The sequence below is a fragment of the Pygocentrus nattereri genome, chromosome 14, assembly GCF_015220715.1.
Source record: "Pygocentrus nattereri isolate fPygNat1 chromosome 14, fPygNat1.pri, whole genome shotgun sequence".
In the NCBI taxonomy this organism is placed as follows: Eukaryota; Metazoa; Chordata; class Actinopteri; order Characiformes; family Serrasalmidae; genus Pygocentrus; species Pygocentrus nattereri.
In genome coordinates this window covers 7,388,776-7,411,016 of record NC_051224.1, presented here as the reverse complement: position 1 = coordinate 7,411,016, position 22,241 = coordinate 7,388,776, and the positions used below count along the sequence as shown (strand labels likewise).

Here is a 22,241-nt window from a genome sequence, read left to right as displayed (position 1 = left end):
CTTTGCTATTTATATTGGTCTTCTAAACAAATTTCAGACATTCACAGTACTATGCCAAAGTCTAAACCATCTGAAAAAAATTATTTATTTGTTTGAAAGACATCTACATTCAAATAAAAAGAAATAAATGAAATGTGTGATTTTGTGTGAACATTGTGATTTCACGTGTGAGCATATCAGCCTGTCTATTTCTAAAGCTCTCCAATATTTACAGTTACCTTGTAATACCTGCTTCAGCTAATCAGTCTTTGATGGATGTGAACAAGTGACTGGAGTGCAGGGAGAAGTCAGGAACCAAACCTGTGATTTCCTAACGGTGTTTTTCTAGCCAATATATTATTAACTTTTTAAACAAACAAACCAAACACAAAGCCTTTGTTGATTTTACTATATTCATGTTTATCTGTACTCATTCTTATGTTACAGGTTTGTACACATACTGTTGCAGAACGTTTTAGTACAGTTTTCTTGTCTGTCTGAGTTTTTCACACAGTACTGAAAGTGTAGGCCTTCAGCAGTGGAGGTTTTCATTAATCCTTCTGAAGAGTTTCTCTCAGACTGTCACCCAACATTGCAGCCAGGCACGTGTTTTGTGTGAGTCTGCAACATCACAGTCGGTCTGGTCTACTGGTGATGGACTCTCCCTTTCATCCCTTCATGTGTAGCTGGTGTGATAGTTCATCTGGCTGCCAGTAATCACAATGATTAGCCTCTGGGTTAGATGTTGTTGAAGTAGCTAGTTTTATTCTGTGTATACTCTTATCTAAATGTTGAGGACAGTTTGCCTTGAAATTTTTAAGGTAATGTTCAGTTTCTACTGTTAACTTTCAGTTTAGTAAAAAAGTGTTTGCAAAGTCATTATTACTATAAATGTGCTTTTCACAAATACTATAATTATTTGGTTATTTTTGTTTATTTTGCAACCCTCATGTTTAAAGTGTCTTCCTTGGTATGAAGAGCAGGTTTTGCTTACATAATGATTTGACCGGTTTCTTTTCCAAATTATTGTGAAAAGCAAGTACTCAAAGTCTTTCATTCCAAAGGTGAGTCAAGCGTCTGAAAGGTTTGTGTTGTAATGAATGCTGACACTACAGCAGGAGGGTAAGACATGTGGGATATAGCGCTTTTGTCAGGTGTTCTTCCAGTTGATTTTTATTTATTTATTTATTTTCTGCAGTTATTGAAAAAGAAAAACGGCACATTTGAAAACAGCTTTCTATTTAATATGTTAACGTATGGCAAACTAACAGTGAAAGCAAGGACAGTGTGCATGCTTTAGTGCTCTTTGCTGGCTGATGCTCTCTCTCAGGTGCCCTGGTTTATTTTGTGTACAGTGATGAGGCGTGCACCTGCGGTCAGCTGGTCATAGCCAGCAGAGAAAGTCAGTATAAGATCCTGCACTTCCACCACGCCGGCCTGGATAAGCTGGCTGAAGTCTTTCAGCAGTGGAAATGCTGCAGAGAGACGCAGCTCAAAGACCAGGTGAGGGTACAAAAAACAGAAAAAAAGCAAACGCAAAGCGACACAGTCAATTTTGGTGCTAATGCAGGGGTGGGTGATATGGCAAAATAAATAACATTGCAATACTTACATTTTCACAGTACACAAGTTAAGTATCAGGATATTTAACTTCACCAAAGGTAGTTTACAAACAAGTGGAAAGAAACAACATTCAAAAGCTGTTATCCCAAAAAAATATGCAAAATTATATTATTTTTAATTAGTGTTTTTCAGGGAAGAAAATGTTGAAAATGTTGAAAATGTTTAAAAATTAAAATTAACAAGTAAATGAGCAAAAAAACATAACATTGGCTAATAGACTACCATTCAGTCAGATACTTATTAGTGTAGACTATACACTAATATTAGGTACACCTTACTAGTAAAAGGTTGGACCCCCTTTTGCCTTCAGAACTGTCTTAATTCTACTTGGCACACTTTCAACAAGCTGTTGGAAACGTTCCTCAGAGATTCTGGTTGGTTATTTGAGTTACTGTTGCCTTTCTATCATCTGGAACCAGTCTGCCCATTCTTCTCTGACCTCTCACATCAACAAGGCATTTTCGTCCACACAACTGACCGTTCACTGGATATTTCCTCTTTTTCGGGCAGTTCTGTGTAAACCCTAGAGATGGTTGTGTGTGAAAATCCCAGTAGATCAGCAGTTTCTGAAATACTCAGACCAGCCCGTCTGGCACCGACAACCACGCCACGTTCAAAATCACTTAAATCCCCTTTCTTCCCCGTTCTGATGCCCGATTTGCACTTCAGCAAGTTGTCTTGACCACCTCTACATGCCTAAATGCATTGAGTTGCGGCCGTGTGATTGGCTGATTAGCTATTTGTGTTAACGAGCAACTGAACAACTGTATCTAATAAAGTGGCCGGTGAGTGTATGTAGTTACTGGTAGCTGTTGTTGTTTTTTGTTTATAGACTTTGTATAAATGGTCTGTCTTTTTAGTAAAAATGTTCTATAAATACTGGAGACACCCATGAAGTACTCAGAAAAGCGTATTGTGTAGTGTGATCAGATTGTCAATGATTGTTAAACTGCCCTCCTAAATGATACTGACAATTTTTATTGTCAAGTTGTCTACCTGATTGCAGTATTAGATCAATGCTTAGTTTAATTGGTACCTGTATCGAGAGAAACTCATTGTACATCTTGTGCTACATATCGTATAAATACGATTCTGATTCACTGAACCTCCTTCACTGAAATCCCTGTTTTTGTGTGGTTCAGGTAGCGGATGAGAAATCATGTATGCAGTTCTCCATCCGTAGACCCACTCTGCCCTCAACAGAGACCCACCCTGAGGAGCGGCTGTACCGTAGGCTGGACGTCAGCTCCTGGCTTCGTCACCTCAACCACAGCGGCCAGGTGGAGGAGGAATACAAGCTCAGGAAGGTCAGACTGAGCAGTGTTAATCACTGTGAGCTGCCAGAGACAGGATACAGTGACACATTCCACCAGCAGAGAACCTTTCTCTGGAAGTTTTCAAAGAATATATGGTAACACTATTTGAACCCTTCTACATAGCATTGATGTAACCATGCCCTAAACATGTAATGGCAGATGTCATAAGCTGCTTTAAGTGATCATGACAGATTTTTCTGGGTAGTATAACAGTGTTGTATTACCATTATTGTTAATTATTGTGACAAATGCTGTAATGTATGAGGTCATGATGACTAAGTAAAGGATGCTTACATTTACATTTACATTTACAGCATTTAGCAGACGCTCTTATCCAGAGCGACTTACAAGAAGTGCTTAGCAATCTTTATATGAAACTTTATGACATTTGTCATGACAGTTACCAATAATGGTAATTATGCTGTATGGAACTTAATCAGTCATATGGTTATGTCAGTGTTATGTAACGGGCTTCAAGCGAACTATAACTGAACACATTGTCTCTGTCATGACAACCTTGTATCTCCAAATGCTAACTTTACAGGAGAATGCTTTCTTTAACGTTTAAAAAAAAAAGAATGAAACTTGAATGAAAGTTAATGAAACAATGTTTTATTCCAGGTTTGGTCCCAGTCTGCTGGGCTGTGTGTTACAAAGTATTATAAATTACAAGGTTACAGCGAGGATATGCACAGATTATTAATATATAAAATAAATAATAAATAGTTATTTTAAATTAAAGCTTTGTATCCGGTGTGTGTGTGTGTGTATGTACATAAATATATAATGTGTGTATGTATGTATACATGTACATACTCATATATAGGCAAAGTTGTAAAATCGACAATGTTAAGCCTTTTGTACAAAATAGGTCAGTTGTTGGTCACATTAGTTTGCATTGTTATCTTTTATAGGTAATAATAATTGAATTACTTAAGTTCTGCCTCTTAATACGTATGTATCCATGTTACTGAAACTTGCGCTATACCCTGCAGGAGCTTAATTCTGTCTTGGCCATGCTTTTAGAAAGGCTCTTTGCAGTTTCCTGTTTATCATGTGACTTATTGGTTTTCCTCTTCCTTTGGGTGGGTGAACGTGTTTCAGTAACAGGGTTGCTCAAACTGTGGGCCATAATTTGAACATGTGTATATTTGTATTAGTATAATTGTATAAATATTATTGCTTAAAAGAGACAAAAATGATTAGTAATAAGTAAAATCACCATTAATTTCACACATCTATATAAGCCATACCATGCATTTTATTTAAACAACATTTTTCTAAGTGAAAATAACACATTCTATACATTAAACAAACTTAAATATGGTACATTTCTACTAAAACATAAATGTTAATGTGCCACAACTTTTGCACAGGCTACCTTTTAATACTTTATTTATTTATTTATTTATTGTATGTTAAATTCAGTAATTGTGCATTAAAATGTGCAGAAGTGTGTTCTCTGTGGAGGTTGTCAGCTTATTTTCACTTAGAAAATCAACAAAACACGTCATTTGACCAACGGTACCCAAACCTTTGCGTACTACTGTTTGTATTTTTAAAATATACTATATTTTATATTGATGAGATGTTGGGACATATTAAGAAAGTGCTGGATGAATTGCCTCCAAAACCATCTCCTGTACGTTCTGTAACAAACATCCTCAGTTGTCCAGATTCAGCACCCAGCGCACCACTGTAACTGGTCTTCTTAGACACGGTGTTCTCTGAATGACAGCGCTGGAACTGTTTGTTCTTTCAGGCAATCTTTTTCGGAGGCATTGACCCCTCTATCCGGGGTGAGGTGTGGCCCTTCCTGCTGCACTACTACAGCTATGACTCCACATCAGAGGAGCGCGAGGCCTGGAGGCTGCAGAAACGCAGCGAGTATCAGGAGATCCAGCAGAGAAGGTGAGATGCTAGTTGTTTGCTGTAGCGCTGACTCTGGATCAGCTCCTGCTTAAAGCTCAAAGGCCTAAATGTGCCCTCTGTAGGACATAAACTCCCAAAGTGCTCAATAATTTCTCCCTCAAGAAAACCACTTCCTCTAAAGAAAACAACCTCAGGTGCAATATCTGGAACATTTCCAAACATGGCCTGGTTTATAAAACTGTCAATCAGATTGCTAAATGTGATACTGGCAAATGAGAAAAACAAGGTATTAATGTGCATGTTTAGCTGCTAAAAACTAAAAGTAGAAAACTGCCAAATTTCAGAGGTCAGTGTCTTTTACACACACAAATGTGTACAACACGATTAGCCTATTCAAGTCTAGAGTTATTGTTGTTTTGATATATTTTTCAAAAGTGCAATATGACAAATAAATAATTACTTTAACAGTTAACAGTTTCTGCCCTTCTGCATTTAAACAGTTTCAAATGAACTGTTTTTGTGATGGTCTACAGCAGTTTAGCTCTGCCATTTAGTTGTAGTGTTTCAGTCCAGATGTTTTGAGTGAAGCCTAATACAGCTAATTGCAATAGATGTCATTTACATGTCAGTCTTAAAGGTGCAATAACAACAGCCTCTTTTAATTCTAAAGGAAATGTCAGTGGTTTTACTATGGGGCCATTCTATTAAATTAGTTCAAACTGCAGTCCCACAGTAAAAAGAACAATCTGAATAGTATGAAGTTGAGACTGCATCCCTGTCCCTCATAGCCACATGGTGAGCAGTTAGATCCCATTATTTTGAAGTAAATGTGTCCCGAAGGCTAAAGATCAGTGAGTAACATTAAGAACTGTCACTACCAAAACACATTTTGTGCAGTTAAGAACACTTTTTTGTGTTGTAATAAAAAAATATGATTGTATGTGTGTACAACTGTTCAAAATTGTGTTTGCTAATCGTGCACCGGCTCATGTTTTTGAGTTCTGCTCAAAATGAGCTAAAATCATCTCTGCCGAAACATCTGGTAAAGTTTCAGTAGTGTTACGATTGTTTTGGTAGTGACCTAAAAAAGGGAATGCTCCGTCATTTGTTTTGACCGATTAAACAATTAAGGTAAATAATAAAAACTTAATTAAATGCTGCATAAATATTATAGTATAGGGTTAATTGAAAGCAAAACGTCTTTAGTCTAAAGTCAGTCAACAAAAGGTCTTTGAATGATCTTTCTTTTTTATATGTGGATTATAGTGTGAACTAGGGGCTTAGTTCCAGAGAGTATAAGCTCAAGATTTGTGACTGCAAGGAAACATTCTGCAATAGCAATAAAAATATTACAGAATATGAGGGGCAAGACATCTATACCTAGTGCTGTAGGACTTGACTCTTTACCCGCTATGCTATAAAAGGCTGAGGCTGGTTCTTTTTACCACCTACTTAGACTGCTCTGCCATTTAAGGTGGAACATAAAATTCAAATAAGAATTGGTGTCAGTTACATGTATTGTAAGCAGTTGTGTGTTGTTTAATATTCAGTATAAATGCATCCCTTTAATTAAAAATTAAGTCAGCTAGTTGGTTGTAGTCATGCCTCTGGGCCTTGATGTTTAATGGCACTGGTGTGAACCAGTGAAAAATTAGCTATTGGTTATTGAAATTGGTATTGGCCACAACAGCGTGTTAAATATTTCATATTGTATCTCTCCAGGAATTCCATATGGGTGCCTCCCTGGTATTAACATTTCAGTGAATTGTTCCTTTATGCTGCCTGCCTCTATTATTAGTGCCTAAAAGCTGCTGGTGCAATGCGCAGTCATTGTCAGCCTCGCAGCCATTTGACAGCACTTTGATCAGTCATTACTGTGCGTGTGTTAAAGACGTGCATTACAGAATCACAGGCCGTCTTAACACCCGCCGCGAATCTCAATGGACCACCGAGCAGAGACAGTGTGAAACAAGCCACTACCAATCAATAAACATGTGTGCAGATACACGCACGGTGTGAATTAATGTGTCCCTGAGGAAATGCGTGTGTCATAACTGATTAAGGCATTGTCGGCCCATCGATACAACAGGCATTACATGTGCTGGCTTTGATGCTTTATGGAGCGTAGTTGTCAGTGTACTACGGCTTGCAGCTGTATTTTTTGAGAGAACTGCATTACATTTTTTTAAGTCATGCTACACATGTCCTTATGTAGTTAACTGTGTAATCCTAGTGGGGCTGTGACCTTAGTGCCACTGCGTGGTATTGATCAGCCTGTAATGCTACCAAACCATCGATAGTGAAGAATTCTAACTTGCAGTGTGCATTCTTTCAGCTGATTCGAAATCCATCTGAGCTTTGTTACTGAAGCTATTACAAGATTCTAGGTGAGCTTTAAGGTTTTCCTGGACATAAATTAAGCCTAGTTGAAGACTGAATTGGGACATCAGCGCTGGGGCTCATGACCTATGTTTGTACTCCATTTTATTTTCCCCTGAGGTCCACCTATAATGATTGTGTGGTTTATGTACCAAAAACAGTCATCATTCATTTTTACGTAACCGTCTTCATCCTTTAGAATTTTCCAGGATGTTAGTGTTGCTGTGCCTTGAAGACTGCTATATGTAAATGGGCTCTTTTCTGATGGGCTGCCCTTTATTGTGACCCTTTCAGAAAACAGTCCAGGTTGAGTCACTCTTCAGGGCAAATAGGTGGGGCTAAACTGCTGTAGGTTGAATAGGAGGAGATATTTAAATGTGTTGGTTTTTGTGACTTCACAGAAACAATGACATCCACTTCTATATTGATAGATATTACTATATAAAACTGTATATAAAACGCAAGGAAAAGACAATTTTTCACAACAAGGGTTTTTAAATAAACCAGTGAAAAGCTTTTTTTTAAAGTTTAAACTGGGTCTGGAAAACTAGCCCTAAGTGTTCCAGCACCTAACCCCAGCAGTAATTACTATAATTTAATAGCTGTTTACTATTATGTGGGTTTTTCTTTGTGATGCAACAAAATGTCAAGTCTTTCTTAAAAGCATGTCAGAATAAAAGTCCATTGTTGCCACTTGTTCTGTATGACATTTTAAAAAAAAATCTGAATTCACTGATTGTTTTTGGTATGAGTTAAATACTTAGAAAGTCACCCTATTTTGTAGCATGTTATGATTTTAATGGTATCAAACATGCCTATTTTCTTAAGAATTAAGAATGCCCTTTTTAAATAGTTTATTTAATCTGCGAATATGGTTGAGCGGCCTCACCAACTGACATTTTTAGACTGAGAGATGACGTGCTTAAATCAAATTTTATTATAAAGTGCTGAAAAAATGCTCACATAAGAGATATTGTAGAATAATGTCATATGACATTGATTTTTTAAATTATTTAGTAGGAAAATAATGGACTTGAAAACAAAAATGCATCATCTCAAACCGTTTCATTGACCCACTTAGAAATGAATGGAAAACTCATTAACCAAAAGCACACTTGTAACACAAGCCAAGGGGTAGTTGCTACAGATATGGATTAGACTGAAGTTCTGGAGTATTCTTTTAGTTGGTATTTACTTTGATATGCGTTAAACATAAGGTAAGTTCTACAAAGCATCTCTAGTGGACCATCAAAGTAAAGTCTAGCCATTTATTTACCTTTGACCAGTAAGCATGTCTTTGGCATCGCTTTCAGTTGGACATAATCTGACCTTAAATCGTGGTGATAAATCGCACTTGGCTAACATTCTGAAACATTGTACCTCCAGCTATAACTTGGCATGACTAGAATGGAACACAGTGTAAGATATATTGCGTGTCCTGAGCTTAGGGTGAATGTAGCGTTCGGCGATGCTCTATTCCTGGAATTTAGCTCCAGTCAGCGATCTCCATTCTTTTTGTTTCTCCTCCGGGACTGCTGTCATGTTATGCCTTTTAATTACAGTCAGTAAAGGTCTCTGCAGCTATCTGCAGTGATGCAGTTGTGCCTTTATAATGTCGGTGATCTGTACTGTTCCGCTGTGCTGTGGTTGAGCTGCACGTTGGTGCTGCGTGGGTTAAAATAGTCTACAGTAACACTGATGTGTGTAATTGTGATCAGTGTTTTTCAGCCGTGCAGCCACAGTCCTCAGAGAGGAAGGGAGAGGAGAGAGAGAGAGAGCGCAAGAGGGAGGGGTGGGGGTACTGCCAGGGGAATAGTTTGCACAAACACAGGCTCTGAAACAGTTGTGTGAAGTTGCGTCAGGTCTGGTGTTACTTCATGCAAAACAAACAGTGTTAATTAAATCCCACCTGCTTGGTAAAAGAGCGTTTAGGCCTTTGAGTTAAAAGTGCCCTAAACCTCAGCTGTGGATGAAGACTCCAAGAGTGCTTTATCTGTCCCTGTGCAATTTTAATATATTTCTGAATGACACTGAGCAAAACAGTATTAAGTGATCCCATGTGTCAGTGAGAGAACTCTATGCAAGGATAATGTACCAGTAGCCTGCAGCGGTGGTCCACACAGGATTTTTAACAATAAATCTCATCTCTTATCCTTATCTGGCAGGTAAAGGGCTCTTTTTTATTATCAGTTGATAACGTGTTTAATAGCCTAGGATCTGTTGGTTTTATTGATCATTTGCATTTTGAATTTTTGTAGTATCTGCCATGAATATTTAACAGGTGTCCATAATGTCCATAAACCTACATCTTTATTTGATATGGAAAACAAAGTTACAGTCAAAACCTCTCCATCATGACAGGCCTAACAGCAGAATTGGGCGCCCCTAGTCAAATGACATGTTTTGTTGATATTGATAGTGAAAATAGGTTAACACCGAGATTGTTCCTCTGCAGAGAACAGATTTTAATAGACAGTTGCTGTTTATTTGCTGAATTTAAAGCTACACTGTGAGCATTTTGGGGACTTGGAGACCTCTCTGGTGAAAATGTGTGTTTGCGTGCAGCACGTGGAAGAACGTTTTGTAATGTGGGTTGTACTTTGGACTCCTTCCCGGAGTGGATGAATCTCGTGATTGCTAGCGCATTGAAAAACTATTCAGAGAGCTCAGTCAAAACTTGGTGAAAAGCATGTCTTTTAGGGAGGTAAGTGAATTGTCTATTGTTCTCATCACATCTTCCTCAGTATAATGTTGATTTTGCAGACCTAAACTTCAAGCCGGAACTTCTTTTTGAGCCTGTGCACATGACGTTAGATAAAAACCGTGAAGTGGTCTGAAAAATTCCTATGTAGTCCTACCTGACACCTCTTACTTTCAAATGATTATTTCAGGCTTTATGGGGAGACTCACACTAGCGTGCCCACACTTATTTCAGTATCTTTTTAATTGTGTTTTTCAGCAAAAACTTCTAATTCACTAGTGCTGATTCTTTCAGTTTTGATTAAAAAAAATTACATAGTGCTGCTGGAAAAAAATAAAATGTAAAAGGTCTGTGCCAAAGATATAATATATTTTATATTTTATGTTCTTATGTTCTGTGTTATAAGTCAGAGAACACTGGTGATGGGCAAAAGCTAACTTGACTAAGGTAGCGTAACTGATCAATCAAGCCAGCTCATTTATCTGATTGTAATCTGTACAGTCATTCATTCTTCTGTTCATTCTTTACTATAATTTTCTTTCTTTATCTTGTTCAACTGGCTACGTCAGCATTCCTTGCATGCATATCTAGCAGTAAAGTATTGTTGTGTTTGGTTCTGCTTCAGTAACATAACAGGCTTGAAGTGCTGGTCTGAGTGCTGTCAATCACACATAGTCATCAAAATATTAGGCCCAGACTGTTAGTTTTTATGCAGCTTTTTTTGCTTATTTGTTTGTTTATGTTTGTTGTTCTTGCTTGTTTTTTCATTCAAAATTTGCTGGGTGTTTAATGTAATGGTCAATTTTAGCATTATACAAACATTTTGATCATTTACAGTTCAAAGAGATCCAATTTTGAAAGACATCTGACTGAACATGAGCTTCAATGGAAGGAATAAGACAAAAATAAACCCTGGCATGGTCAGTTTCACAGATTTGCTTCAGTTTGCTCAGTGACCTGGAATAATGCAGAATCCTTACTATTTCTGTTTCTTTTTTAAATGCCATAGCATTTATTTGTTTTAAAGTAGTGTCAGATTTTCAGTGGAGTCTCAGACTTTTAGACTCCACTCTAATGCACTTTTACAAGCACTTCTTATTTCTCTAATAAAGATATTAGCCATAATATAGCAGTGATATTCCTTGTATGCGTGAGGCCCAAACCCAACATCGTCTGTCACAAAACAAAGAAAATATAGACAGATAGCTACAGCCATAATGCAAATATATTGGGATCAGAACATAATTTATGAAACATAAAATGTAACTTTTGCATAGGTTACATTTTGTTTTATTTTTTCAATTGAAAAGTTGAATTCCGCAAATAATCTTACATTAAAATGTGCAGAAATGTCTTCTCTGTAGAGAACGTCTACTTATTTTCACTGAGAAAATCAGCAAAATTCATTTGCAGCACTGAAACTTTTGCAAATAACTGTACATATGACATACTATTTAATTAGTCAAACTTGGTGACTGTTTTCAAGCTAATGCTGAGAGCCTTGAGGCTCTCTGGGACACCATATTTGAAGGGATATATATCATCATGTCGAGGCAAATCCAGTTCTAGGTTCAGTAATTTATTTTGATTTGACATCAGTCTGTCTGGAATATTTTTTTTACCTTGTTAATTCATGTTCCTAATCATATAAAGCATGATTCATCTTACTGAACTGTTTCAAAACTAAAATCCTTATGTTCCCATATGATCTTCTGTCAAATCATAATGACGTTTAGCTGCATCCAAAACTTCTGAGTTTTGATTCCATCACTGTGCACCAGTGGGTGGAGTATATTATTAACCAATGATGTTTCACCTCCTTCTCCCATCACGCCAACAAGCAATATGCTCAGCCAGCTAAATTTGTAATTGAATAAAATAAAATCAAGTAAACACATGAGGAACAAATTCACATATATGCAGACCACTGACCTACACTGTTAAAAAAATGGCTCTTCAAGAGTTCTTTAGTTAAGAAAATGGTTCTATATTGAACCATGAATACTCAAGCTGTTGCATGATGTAAGCGTCCTTAAAAAGCTTTTCACATGGAGAATGTGTTGTAGATGGTTCTATATAGAGCCTTTTTGATATGTTCTGTATAGCACCAAAAGCGTTTCACTATTGTTAAAACCAAAGAACCCTTTTTTGTACTATATAGAACTTTTTTTGCTAAGAATATAAAGAGTTTCTGAATTTCAGTAGCCCTTTAGATTAGAGGTAGATGTGTTAAGTCATTAATAATAAATCTCTCTCTTCCTTCCATCAGGTTGTCGATGAGTCCTGAAGAGCACAGTGAGTTCTGGAGGAAGGTACAGTTTACAGTAGACAAGGACGTGGTGAGGACCGACAGGAGCAACATGTTCTTCAGAGGAGAGAACAACCCTAACGTGGAGATCATGAGGTCAGAACCTCGTGTTCTCTCTTTTCCTTCTTCCTCTTCGTCTATTCTTTATGATGTGTTTAATTTCTGCTTACCCTGCTCTTCCTCCAGGCGTATCTTGTTGAACTATGCAGTGTTTAATCCGGAGATGGGCTACTGTCAGGGAATGTCTGACCTGGTGGCTCCTCTGTTGACTGAGATCCAGGATGAGAGCGACACATTCTGGTGCTTTGTGGGCTTGATGGAGAACACTATCTTCATCAGCTCCCCCAGAGATGAAGACATGGAGAGACAGCTGGTGAGACCTCCAGCTCTGGCACATTAACCAGTCGAAACTAGGCTAACTTCATTATTATTATTATTTTTTGTTTCATTTGCTGTGACACACCTGATCCAAATAATCTGTTGATTCAAAAGCTCTTTGTGAGTTGAATTTGAATCTTTGAAGTCTCTGATTTCTCTTTTTAATCAGCAGACATTATGAAAGTTTTAAAGGTTCAAGATATTCTGCAAGATCCTTCTTCTATTTTATTTAATGCCTTTGCATGGCTGCATTCGCGCAGACATTTGAGGTGTTCAAACATTAAAACAAACCATAGGTTGTCCACAGTATTTAATGTTTAAAATTTTAAGTTGTTTAATGTTTGAAAAATAGTAAGTAAGAAACTGTAAACCTCTTCCCCCAACCATAATGGGTAGGTCAGCACATGCTTAAAGCGACACCGTGTAAGTTTTGAGGATTTGGAGACCTCTCTGGTGGAAATCTGTAATTGCGCACAGCATGCAGAAGATCCTTTTGTAATGTTGGCTGTCCTTTGAACCCCTTTCCTGAGCCTGTAAATCTGAGGATTGAGACTCTGTTGAAAGAGTATTCAATAGAACTCAACCAGAACTTGGTGAAGGATGTTCATCAATGTTCATTTTGCCTTTGAGACCTAAACATGAAGCCGGACCTTCTTTTTGAGTCTATATGTATGATGTTAATATGGATGGCATGGTCTGAAAAACTCCAACCCAACACCACTCACTTTTAAATGATTATATCAGTCTTCACAGAATGACTCACAGCAGTGTATGTCTGCATATTGAATTATCACTTTCAAAGTTTGAATATGTTTTGTAGTTGACTGCTACACAGAGTTAATAGTAATATAATAATAATAATAATATATTTATAGAGCACTTTTCATACCAGTGGCAGCTCAAAGAGGCAAGTGATAATGTTATACAGTAACAGACTTGACTGTCTAATAAAAGGTGGAAATGAGTTCCACATTTTAGAAGCATAATGAAAGAAGCTTTCCCACATTTTCTGTATTTTACTGAAGGTATTTACAGAATGCCAGTATCTGCAGATCTAAGATGACGTGTTGCAACGTAAGCAGAAAGAAATGTTGTGCTGTAAGGTCATTTAGAGCCTTAAAACTATAATGATAGCCAGTGCAGTTATTTTAAAGTGGGAATATAATCTCTTTTTTTTTGTTCTTGTTAGGATTTGTGCTGCTGAGTTGTAAAGGATGCCTTTTGTATGAGTTGTAAAGGATGATGGAAAGCTGCTTTAGTGACGGCTTGAGTCTGAGATCATACCTAGATTTTGTACTTCAGATTTGATATATGTAGCTAAGGACCCGAGCTTCTCATAAAGCATTTTTTTTAGTTTTAGAACCAAATATCAGTATTTTACTTTTTCATTATTAAGTTTACATTTACAGCATTTGGCTGACGCTCTTATCCAGAGCGACTTACAATTTGATCATTTTACACAGGGAGGCCAAGGCAGTGTTAGAAGTCTTGCCCAAGGACTCTTATTGGTATAGTGTAGGGTGTTTGCCTAGGTCGGGATTGAACCCCAGTCTACAGTGTAGAAGGCAGAGGTGTTAACCACTACACTAACCAACCACCGAAGTTGAAAGAAATTTTGTGACTTCAGCTGAGAAATATCTGAAACACAGCTGGATAGCCTTTCTGTAGAGTTATCAGAAGAACTCTAAATGTATAACAGCAAAGCTATGAAAATGTATGTTTTCTAATGGAATAACTTAGAGGTAACATACAAAGAGAAGAGCAAGGGCCCCAAAACTGGATCATGTGGTACACCATATATAATGTTAAATCTCTTTGATGAATAATTTCCCAGTGAAACCAAGAATTGTCTGTGCATTAAATATGGTTTTTTGAGAGCCCTTCCCAGTATTCAAGGCAGTGCATTAGAATCTTGTGACCAAAGATATCAAAAGCTGCAGTAAGTTCTAATAAGACCAAAATAGAATGTTTTTTTTTTTTGCATCAGCGCTGAGCCTGAGATCATTCATAACACAAACCAATGCTGTGTGGTTAGAGCAAAGACCTGATTGAAACTTGTGAGTTGAGTTGTCATGTGGTCGGTTTTTTGGGGGGTTTTGTTAATGTAAAAATATGCTAAGGAAATTGCCTCTCAGTGAAAAAAGACATTTTTATTTGACTGATTGATTGACATGAGTGACATGATTGATTGCCATGAGTGACATGATTGATTGACATGATTGTCATTGTGGGCAAAATATCATGGGCAAGGCAGGGCAGGGTTGAGGACTGCTGGATAGGCGGCTAGATGTGTAGAGTCATTATGAGTAAATTTCTCTCTCTTTTTCTTTATATATAGATGTATCTGAGGGAGCTCCTGCGGCTGATGTTGCCACGGTTCCACCAGCACTTGATGCGTCTGGGAGAGGATGGTTTGCAGCTGCTATTCTGTCACCGCTGGGTTCTACTGTGCTTCAAGCGCGAGTTCCCCGACACTGAGGCCCTGCGTATGTGGGAGGCCTGCTGGGCTCACTACCAGGTAGAGCTGCAGTAATTAACCTGACATCTTGATGCATTGTTTACTGAAAAACGAGAGTGCTCTAAATGATCTGAAATGTTCTTATATCACATGCAGCCATTCAGACATACAACAAGATTCTACAGCCAGAAAACAGATGTAGGAGGCTTCTGTCTTTTGTTGCACCATAAAATAATTAATGGCTTGTGGCACAAACAGAAGTTACACAGAGGCAAAATGAGAGAGGAAACTGAAGAAGGCTTGATGATTTGATTAATGGAATGGTAGCTGATAGATTAATCAATATTGTCAGTAAACCCAAGTTGTAGCTTTATTCTACCAGACCTGGTGTCTGAATGAAGTGGCTTCTGAAGGACATGTATTGTTGACAGAGTTGAAACAATTCACAAAATGTAGTTCAGTACAATTAGTGGTGTCGATTACATTCAATACAGCAAAACTAAGGAGTGCCTTAAAATCTGCCTTATGTTCATATTTTAATGTTTGATTTTTAAAGCATTCAACACTGTGTTTTATAATACATGCACTATCCACTGGCTAATATGTTAATGGGTTAAACTGAGCTGATATACTTTTATGAGGAACGTGCTTTTCCACCTTGCTCTTGATTTTGAGGTAAAGAGGAAGCAATGTTTTTGAGGAAGGGGCTAAATGCATTGTAGGCTTGTTTATTTTTTTGTTACACTTCATGCACGATTAAACTCTGTTTGCACGAGGCTGTTGAATGTATTGTCTGATACTTCTTCGTATTGAAGTGAGAGACCTTTAATGAACAATGTAATGCGATACTGTGAATCATTACACTTCTAGTAGTTACATTGAAGGTAGATAGAGAAGCTAGATAGAGAAACGGAGCAAAATAACCACTTTTTGCAAAATCCTAAGCTTGCAAAACATGTGACATTTACTACAGAGAGATGAGCCTGAATCCAGAATTTTTAAATAATAAAGGATCTGATTTGCTTGAGATGGTTTGAGCAACTGAGTGCTTTGTTGTTTATTAAAGGTAAGGACAAGATGCTGTATGTGACATTTGATGCAATGCATGTAGTGGATAATCAAGTGGTTCAGAGAGGTCAGTGCATTTTTAATGAGAGTCTCCTTTGATGAAATTCAGCTTCTAGCCTGGGTTTTCACAATATAGACACAGTGCACTTCCCTTTGCTTGAGATTGTTTGAGCAACTGAATGCTTTGTTGTTTATTAAAGGTTAGGACAAGATGCTGTATGTGACATTTGATGCAATGCATGTAGTGGATAATCAAGTGGTTCAGAGAGGTCAGTGCATTTTTAATGAGAGTCTCCTTTGATGAAATTCAGCTTCTAGCCTGGGTTTTCACAATATAGGCACAGTGCACTTCCCTTTGCTTGATATTGTTTGTTTGTTTGAGCAACTGAATGCTTTGTTGTTTATTAAAGGTTAGGAAAAGATGCTGTATGTGACATTTGATGCAATGCATGTAGTGGATAATCAAGAGGTTCAGAGAGGTCAGTGTATTTTTAATGAGAGTCTCCTTTGATGAAATTCAGCTTCTAGCCTGGGTTTTGACAAAATAGGCACAGTGCACTTCCCTTTTGCATTGTATTTTTAGTTCCTCTGTCCTAGTTTCAGTGTAGATGTATAAAGTTTTGGAAAGACATACTTGATGAGAACAATAACATCTATCTGTTGTTTAAGAAAAGTCACTTCTATTAACTTGGCTGTCCTGCTTACTCGTTTACCCTGACTTCATTCAAATACGCAGCCTTTTCCATGTGTAGGCTACACTTAGACACCCTTACAAAGCATATGGGTGGCCACTGACATGTATTTTCAATTTAAGTTTCATTTTAACAATTTCCAAACAAAAAATATTTTATATTATGTGCAAAGACACATTGTAATTGCCACAAAGCATCATTTTTTCTTTCCCTGTGGTCATTTCCACAACCTATCTAATCTTCACCTTGATCAAGTCCATGTGGGGCTTCATATCTAAAAATGAGAAACATGGAAGGTTTAACATTCACGTATGTGATGTCTTATTAACAGTGTTAGTATTTTAGTTATCACTTTGAATCAGCCTTCTATGTAGTAGTGCCTCTAAGTCTATTAGGATAACACTTTACACTGTGTATTTTGTTCCATGTTGCACTGTGTTCCTTGGAGAAACGCAGTTTCACTCCACTGTGTACTAAGATGGAATGACAATAAAAACCTCTTGACTTGTCTTGACTTGATAATGCACTCGGGCCCGATTTACTAAGCCTTTTGTGGCAATTTCAGATGCGTTGAGGTCTTGTGTTATTTACAAAACTGGCTGGACATAAAGTTAATGGGCTATGTGCAAGTTAAAATGCGCTTCTTTTCCTTACATAAAAAGTGGGTGGGAATATTACATGTGCAGCTGATTACATATTCAGATTTAGTAAATTCTCAGCAACTTGATTTTTCTCCTTTTAAAATCAGGTATGAATTTGTTATGGGCTCTCAAAGGCGTGTTGTTTTTTTCAGTTATATTGTTTGTGTTAGCAGTTGAGTAGAGACACAAGCCCCAAACACACGCTGAAAGAAACCCATATCTTTTTGTCTGTAAATATTTGTTTTCCGTTTTATCTCAAATTTGCTGATGGCTACTTCTTTGCACCTTTTAAACCCTGCATTTCACGAGCAAGCAGTCAGTGGGTGGGGCTACACACAGTCTGCAGTGGTAGAAAAGTGAATATTAAATTCAGACTCATTTTGGGTGCATACTGCAGTTGCACCAAGACACATTTTATGCTGTCTTCTTTCATATGTACACCTGGCACTCAGTGTTAAATGCTCAAGAGTGACTATAGTAGCTCAGCAGGTAGGCAGGTTGATGTTGGAGTGTGTCAGTCTGACTTTCACAGCTGTCTCAGCCGAACCACTAATGAAGATTAGATGCTAATTGTCAAGCTAATGCAGAGTGGCATTAGCATATATTGACATAGTAATAATCAGGTGACACTGGAGAGCAGTTCATCTCCTCTGCTCGCCTGTTTGCATAGCGGCTCGTGGTTTGAGATGTCTGTAGCTGCTAACTGATTTGTTATGTGGACTCAAGGTGATTTATTGATTGCTTCTGGTTGTGTGTGTATATGTGTGTGACAGACGGACTACTTCCACCTCTTTCTGTGTGTGGCCATCATTATGCTGTACGGTGATGACGTCACGGAGCAACAGCTTGCAACCGATCAGATGCTGCTGCATTTTAGCAACCTCTCCATGCACATGAATGGAGAACTGGTGCTGAGGAAGGTACTGTAAAAACATACACACACATTCAGACATAGGCACACAATTTAGATGTGGCCTCCCCCTATAAACTATCAAAGAGGAAAACCAGAGTTATCACTGTTATTCTGCTGTACTGTTTACTAAAGCATTCAAAGGGTTTAAACAGTTAGTTATATACACAGCATCTACAACAGAAATCCTAAATTATAATAAAACCACAGTCAGAAGTAAAAACCAATAGTGGTATCTCCTTTTCAGCTTATTTGGTTTAAGTTTAGCAAATAGAAGTGGCAGCGCTGGCTGAAGGGGTGAGCTGTATTTTAAGGTTATCAAGGTTATCAGTGCTGTTGACTAGCTGGGATTTTTTTAGATCTTTTTCTCAGTGTTTTATCCTCCTGTGTACACAAAATAAAGCTTTAGGTCACTGAGGTTTTTTGAAAACACTGACATTATGTTGGTTATTGCTGGTTCACATGGAATGAACTGCTTTAGGTCTCCAGATCTGACATGGCTGAAGACTGGTCTGTACATGTGTCATCTGTAATATCAGATTTCACAGCTTTTTAATTTATTTTTGCTGTATCATTAGAGGAGAAATACAGAAGACCAGCCTATCTTGACATTGGACGTGTTGTTCCTTTATTGTTCTGCACCTTGAAAAATAGAGTTTTCAGGAACAGTTCATTAAGTCAGAGCTTTTCTGTATGTATCCTTTGTAGATGATTAATAAATTCTTAACATATTATCTGTAAAGTAGCAGCAGTGAAGCATCTGAATACACTGAAGTAAATATGTTGCAGATGTACTGTTTATACATTACTAATATTAAGTAGATATATTGCTAATATGTTACTTCCATTATGCGAAACCTAACCTTACCCAGCCTTTGAATTAATGATTATTTCAATCAATGTAATTTAAGTTGAATAAAACTAGTTCAATGTCTTGTTACTGCTTGTTGCTACATGAAGTAATTTTTTAGGTAGATATGACAAGCCACTTTTTACTGTGCAATCTCTGGTGGAGTCACAGTAGAAAGTAAAAATCTGGCTCAAAATTAACCACACAGCCTGCTCTCTCTGACCTGTTTGAGGAAACTCCTAAGAAATTAGGAGAATTATAGTTTTAAAAAAAGCCTAAAGGTGTGTAATATATTAAATAAAGAATATATTGCACTAGCCTTTTTTTGTTGTCACTATGTAATGTAAAACTGTTCAAGCCTAATTCACATCATTGCTTTTACTACACAAGTAGGCTGTTCTTCATAGGCTGACTTATACAGGCCTAGTTAGATTTCATTCATGTTGCTGAAGGTGAATATTCTATACTGACAGGAGGTTACTGCATGTACTGTCTCTTATTAAATAGATATAATGAACTAGTCCAAAAGAATTTACCACCCACCCATCTTCTAACTACGCCACCCTCCCTCATGCGGCGTTGTCACACAAACACAATTCTGCTCAAGTCTCTCTGCTGTTAGCTCACTGCCCTGTAAACACAATGCCCACTTCTCTCTGCCCTCCTGTCCTCTTTTTGCCAGGCACGAAGTCTCCTCTATCAATTCCGACTGCTTCCCAGGATCCCTTGCAGTCTGCATGACCTGTGTAAGCTGTGTGGGCCGGGCATGTGGGACAGCCGCTACATCCCTGCCGTAGAATGTTCCGGAGAGCACCCGGACTCTAAGAGCTGCCCCTATGGAGGCACGGCCACCCCCCAACCACCACCTTCCCCCAGCCAGCTCAACGAGAGCAAGCGCAGCTCGAAGGCGCGAGACATCTTCAACTTCCGCAAGCAATCCTGACTGCAGCTGGGCTCAAGGACTACGCTACCCATAAGGTCTAGCTCCAGAGGTACCATTCGCCAGGTACACGGGTGAATGCTGGGACATGCAGTCCTCAGCATCATTATTAGCTGACTAGGAGATATCTGCTATCTAATATAATATGGAACACTGCCTAAACCAAACACACCTATTTAAAAGTGAGAGACATTATCAGCGGTAGACGGGAGCCTCATGAATGCAGTCGATGGAATCGTTCTGTGTTTAATTTCCATTTATTAAATGGCAGGATTCTGAAAGGGACTGGCAACCCATATGGAGGCACAGAAGGATTGGATTACAGAATGGCATCAATAATACACAAGTGCAGTCTTCGCATACAAACAAGGATTACAGTCTACTTCTTTACAATCTTTCTTTTTGACAGATCCAATATATTGATACTCTTTATTACTATTTTTCTTCTTTTTTAATTCAGGTAGTATGCATGTGTGTTTTGTGTGAGAGAGACAGCAACTTTCAGATATAGTACTGAATATGAATAATTCTGCCATTAGTGGGCTTAAACTTTGTTCAGTCAAACTATGGGAATAGCTGATAAGTGCATTTCACCAGTCAGTCATCATTTGGGAAAAAGTATTGATCATTCCTAATTCCAGATCTCATCATATATTGGAATAGAGAGGGTATGAGACAGTTGCTTTCATTAGGATGCCATGTTGGTCAATTGCTGTTATCAAAGCAATATATATTGGAAATTTTTTCAAGTATTGAACATGCATTGTAAACAAAGCGGAGCAATACTTATTTTTCCCCACATATGCTTTTGCATGTCTTATTATTCTATATTACTAACCAGTAATCATTATTTAAGTATAACTATAAAAGGGAAATTGGAAGAAAGAGGCAGCAATATTATGATGTATTGTAGTGCTGTCGGTTCCTACCGTTTGAGCTTTGTGTTAAAATCATGATTGTGGCAGAAGGTCTTAATCCTCCTCATAATGCCTCTCAACACCGCAGGGGAGAAAAGCGCTCCAGTCCAAACCCAAGTGGGAGTTTGCCTATAATTAGTTAATCTGAGGGCCAGCCGTTAGATGAGCAGGAGTGTTTGGGAGGCTTTGGTCTGAGAGATGGATGGAGAACGAAAGAGAGAGAGAGGGCTATAGAAGATGGCTTGTGTCTTAAAGGTTCCCCAGAGCCTGTTTGAGAGCAGCCGGGAGAGCAGCTATCCGCAAATTGCCATTAAAAGGTAACATTAGTCTGCGGGACTCTCCACATGCAGCCTCTGTAAACGACATGCATTACAGAACCTTTTCTTAACCATTAGGCTTTCGGCCGGTTTCCTCAAATATCCAGTGAGCAAAGGGGCATGGGCGAGCACTCGGAGAAGGGCTAAGAGATGTTGACATAATTGGAAGATGAGCAATGAGGGCCTATATTTCCACTGTCATAACAAAACTAAACAGTAACTGTATAACTGAGTAGAAAATCTATAAAAAATTGCACGGGAAAAGTAATGAATTAACTTGATTCAGATGAGTACATCGATTCCACATGAATTTGTCTTGTACATTACCTACTTTTGGGAATAATTGTGTAGTATATTTTAATGTGGAGATGAGATATGAATGATTTTCTATTTGTGTGCGTTCATCATGAAACGGTCACACAATGTAAAGGCACAGATTGCATTTGAGAAAAAAAAGTCACATGGTTTTCTTGTGACAGTGAGTATGTCTTTGTTTTTTAAACTACAGTACTGTGCAGAAGTCAGAGACCATCCTTCCTTTATTTAATTTCCAATAAAAATGGTCATTAAGTAGATGTTACTCATTTTCTTTAAGGAAAAAAGCAGAAATATACATACAATTGTGCAAAACTCTCAACCACTAAATGTGTTTTTTTTTTTTTTTCCCCAGCATTTAATGAGTCCACCCTTCCCGTGGTCCAAGTAATCCCAAGCCAAGGTCTGGCCAGTCAATTGTTCCACCCATCCTTTCAGACTTGTTGTGTTAAGTTGTTTTCTCACAGTGGAAGGATGGACAGAAACATCTATGGGTTTTTTCAGATCTGAAAAATGAGAGTGGAGAGCGGAAGTTGGTTTTCTCCTCTCTCTCAAAGATGACAGCTTTAAGTTCTGT

General features: G+C 37.9%; 1 protein-coding gene across 1 annotated transcript in view; it reads left to right on the top strand.

The window, feature by feature from the left end:
• tbc1d16 (TBC1 domain family, member 16) overlaps positions 1-22,001 on the top strand; it is a 44,705-nt gene extending 22,704 nt beyond the window's left edge. The window contains exons 5-12 of the mRNA XM_017705891.2: positions 1,335-1,482; positions 2,745-2,909; positions 4,681-4,829; positions 12,140-12,274; positions 12,365-12,551; positions 14,895-15,074; positions 18,189-18,335; positions 19,858-22,001. Coding sequence (XP_017561380.1) covers positions 1,335-1,482; positions 2,745-2,909; positions 4,681-4,829; positions 12,140-12,274; positions 12,365-12,551; positions 14,895-15,074; positions 18,189-18,335; positions 19,858-20,118 — 1,372 coding nt within the window. The 3' untranslated portion in view covers positions 20,119-22,001. The remainder of the gene's footprint in view (positions 1-1,334; positions 1,483-2,744; positions 2,910-4,680; positions 4,830-12,139; positions 12,275-12,364; positions 12,552-14,894; positions 15,075-18,188; positions 18,336-19,857) is intronic.
• Positions 22,002-22,241: the final 240 nt, after the last annotated feature.